Here is a 2,151-nt window from a genome sequence, read left to right as displayed (position 1 = left end):
GGGGGCTGTGCTGGCTTTGCTTCGAGGTCTGAAGGGGAGGTAAAGGTGTTAAGGAAGGAGTCAGAGGCCACTTTCCCCATCTTCACCCTGGGGCAAGGAGAGCAAGAAGCTGTGCAAGGGCAGGGTGGAGAGGAAAGGTGCTTCTGGGGCTGGCTTTGATAGCAGTGCTTAACTAGCTCATTAGCCCTTCCCTCTGCACCACTGACCCTTTGCAAAGCAGGTGAGTGCTAGCACCTGCGCTGTAGAGCTGGCTGCAGACCACAGGAAGATGGTGATGATGGTCATGCAGATTGGGTGCTCTGAGTCTCAACCTGCCCCTGAGGGCTGTCAATCAGCAGGGCTATAAATCACCTTGTTAATTGGCTGGGAGCAGGTGGGGAAAAGGCAGTGCCCTGCCCAGGAAGGTGACTGCAGGGGTGGGGAGGTTTCCTGGGTCCTTCCTGACCTCATTCCAGCCTCCCTGTGCAAGGGGGACCCCCTGGCAGAGCTGTGGGGGGAAGGGGCAGCTCTGGGGGGCAAACAGGAGGGCAATGCAAAGCCTGCACTCAGCAGGACTCCCTGGAGGAGGCTGGGGCTGACCTCCCCGAGGCGGGTGCGGGGGAGAGCTGTGTGTGTGTTCGTTGCACTCTGATGGGGGCTCGGGTGCAGCCGAGGTGGCCCAGGCTGGCAGGGGGGTGACGGTCAGGGCGGGGGGCCCTGCCTGGGTGAAGCCCTTGTTCCCAGGCGCCAGTGACTGACTGACGGCTTCTCTCTCCGTCTCTCTAGTGAGGATGCGGCAGAGGCAATAGCCGTCGAGTCCCAGAGCCAGCCCAAGTCTCCACTGGAAAAGTTCATGGTCCGGCTGTGCACGCACCACCAGAAGCAGTTCATCCGCGTCCTCAACGACATTTACACTGAAGTGCAGCCCGGCCCGGACGGCCAGCCGGGCCCCGCGCCCGACAGCATGGACGCCTCCACCTGCAGCTCTGGCTGCAGCCAGCTTCGAAGCCCTGACGCTCAGGAGAAGGGCGCCGCCTGTCCTGAATTGAAGCCCCCTTCCTCCTCCGACCCCGCACAGGGCCCTCCGAGCCACCCGCACGGGGCCGGGTACGCCCCCAAGCCCCCCGCGGACCTGAAGCCTGCGGACAGGACGGAGAGCTCAGCTGCTGCTTCCAAAAGAGACTGTTCCGAGCAACCCAGCTCAGCCAGCCCAAAGGAAAGCCCTGCTCACGGATACCTCACCACATCCAACTCTTCCTCACTGCACTTCCACCCTGCTGCCAAGGGCCCGGAGGGCCCGCCCGTGGGGCACGAGCCTGAGCCGGGTGCCTGGAGAGGCGAGGACAAGGACCCGCTCCCGGGCAAGGCCCTGGGCTGGGCAGCCGGCATGAATGGGAGCGAGGACAGCTTGGAGGGCTGCCTGGCGTCCCCCAGGAACTCCTCCTTCCGAGCCTTCCCCGAGGAGGCGTGGGACCCGGGGTTCTCGGCCCGGCGCGCCGACAAGGAGAACGCGCTGCAGTGCGGCTCCAAGGCCTCGCTGCACCCAGACCTGGAGGCCAGCGAGCACGACGCCAGACCAAAGCCGGACCATCACCTGCACGGCGGCAGCGGCAAAGCGAAGGCCGGCTACCACTTACACCCCGGGGACAAGCCTCCTCTGGAGAGCGCCCGCGACACCTGGCTGCCCGCCGGCAAGGCCTCCCATGGGCACGCGCGGGCCAAGGCCCCCCCTGCCTCCATCAAGACATCCCGGAAGAGCAAGCGGGCCTCGGGGCTGCGCATCAACGACTACGACAACCAGTGCGATGTGGTCTACATCAGCCAGCCCATCACCGAGTGCCGCTTCGAGAGCCAGCGGGCCGCGGCGCCCCGCAAGACAGCGCGCAAGAGCACGCGGGGCTACTACTTCAACGGGGAGTGCTGCGAGCTGCCCACCGTGCGCACGCTTGCCAAGAGTGCCCGTGCTGCCGAGGACCGGGGCGGCAGCGCGGCCCTGAGAGCAGATGCCTTGGCCAGCGCGAAGCAGCCAGCTGCCGCGGCGGGGAAGGATGGGGACAAGCGGGTCTCCCTGAGGCTCCTGGCCAAGGGGGCCCTGCCGGGCAGAGAGACCAAGGAGAGAGCAGCTGAAAGCGAGCCCCGCGAGACCTGCACACTGAAGGTGAGAGATGCGGC

General features: G+C 65.9%; 1 protein-coding gene across 1 annotated transcript in view; it reads left to right on the top strand.

The window, feature by feature from the left end:
• Nucleotides 1-384: 384 nt before the first annotated feature.
• The window catches only part of LOC102385064 (nascent polypeptide-associated complex subunit alpha, muscle-specific form-like), an 8,400-nt gene continuing 6,633 nt past the window's right edge, over nt 385-2,151 (top strand). Inside the window, 2 exon segments of the mRNA XM_025215636.1 lie at nt 385-404; nt 766-2,149. Of these exon segments, the coding sequence (XP_025071421.1) occupies nt 833-2,149 (1,317 nt within the window). The 5' untranslated portion in view covers nt 385-404; nt 766-832.

This window comes from Alligator sinensis, unplaced genomic scaffold (assembly GCF_000455745.1).
Source record: "Alligator sinensis unplaced genomic scaffold, ASM45574v1 scaffold859_1, whole genome shotgun sequence".
Classification (NCBI taxonomy): Eukaryota; Metazoa; Chordata; order Crocodylia; family Alligatoridae; genus Alligator; species Alligator sinensis.
The sequence above is the reverse complement of the archived record's forward strand: the minus strand, read 5'-3'. Positions and strand labels throughout refer to the sequence as shown.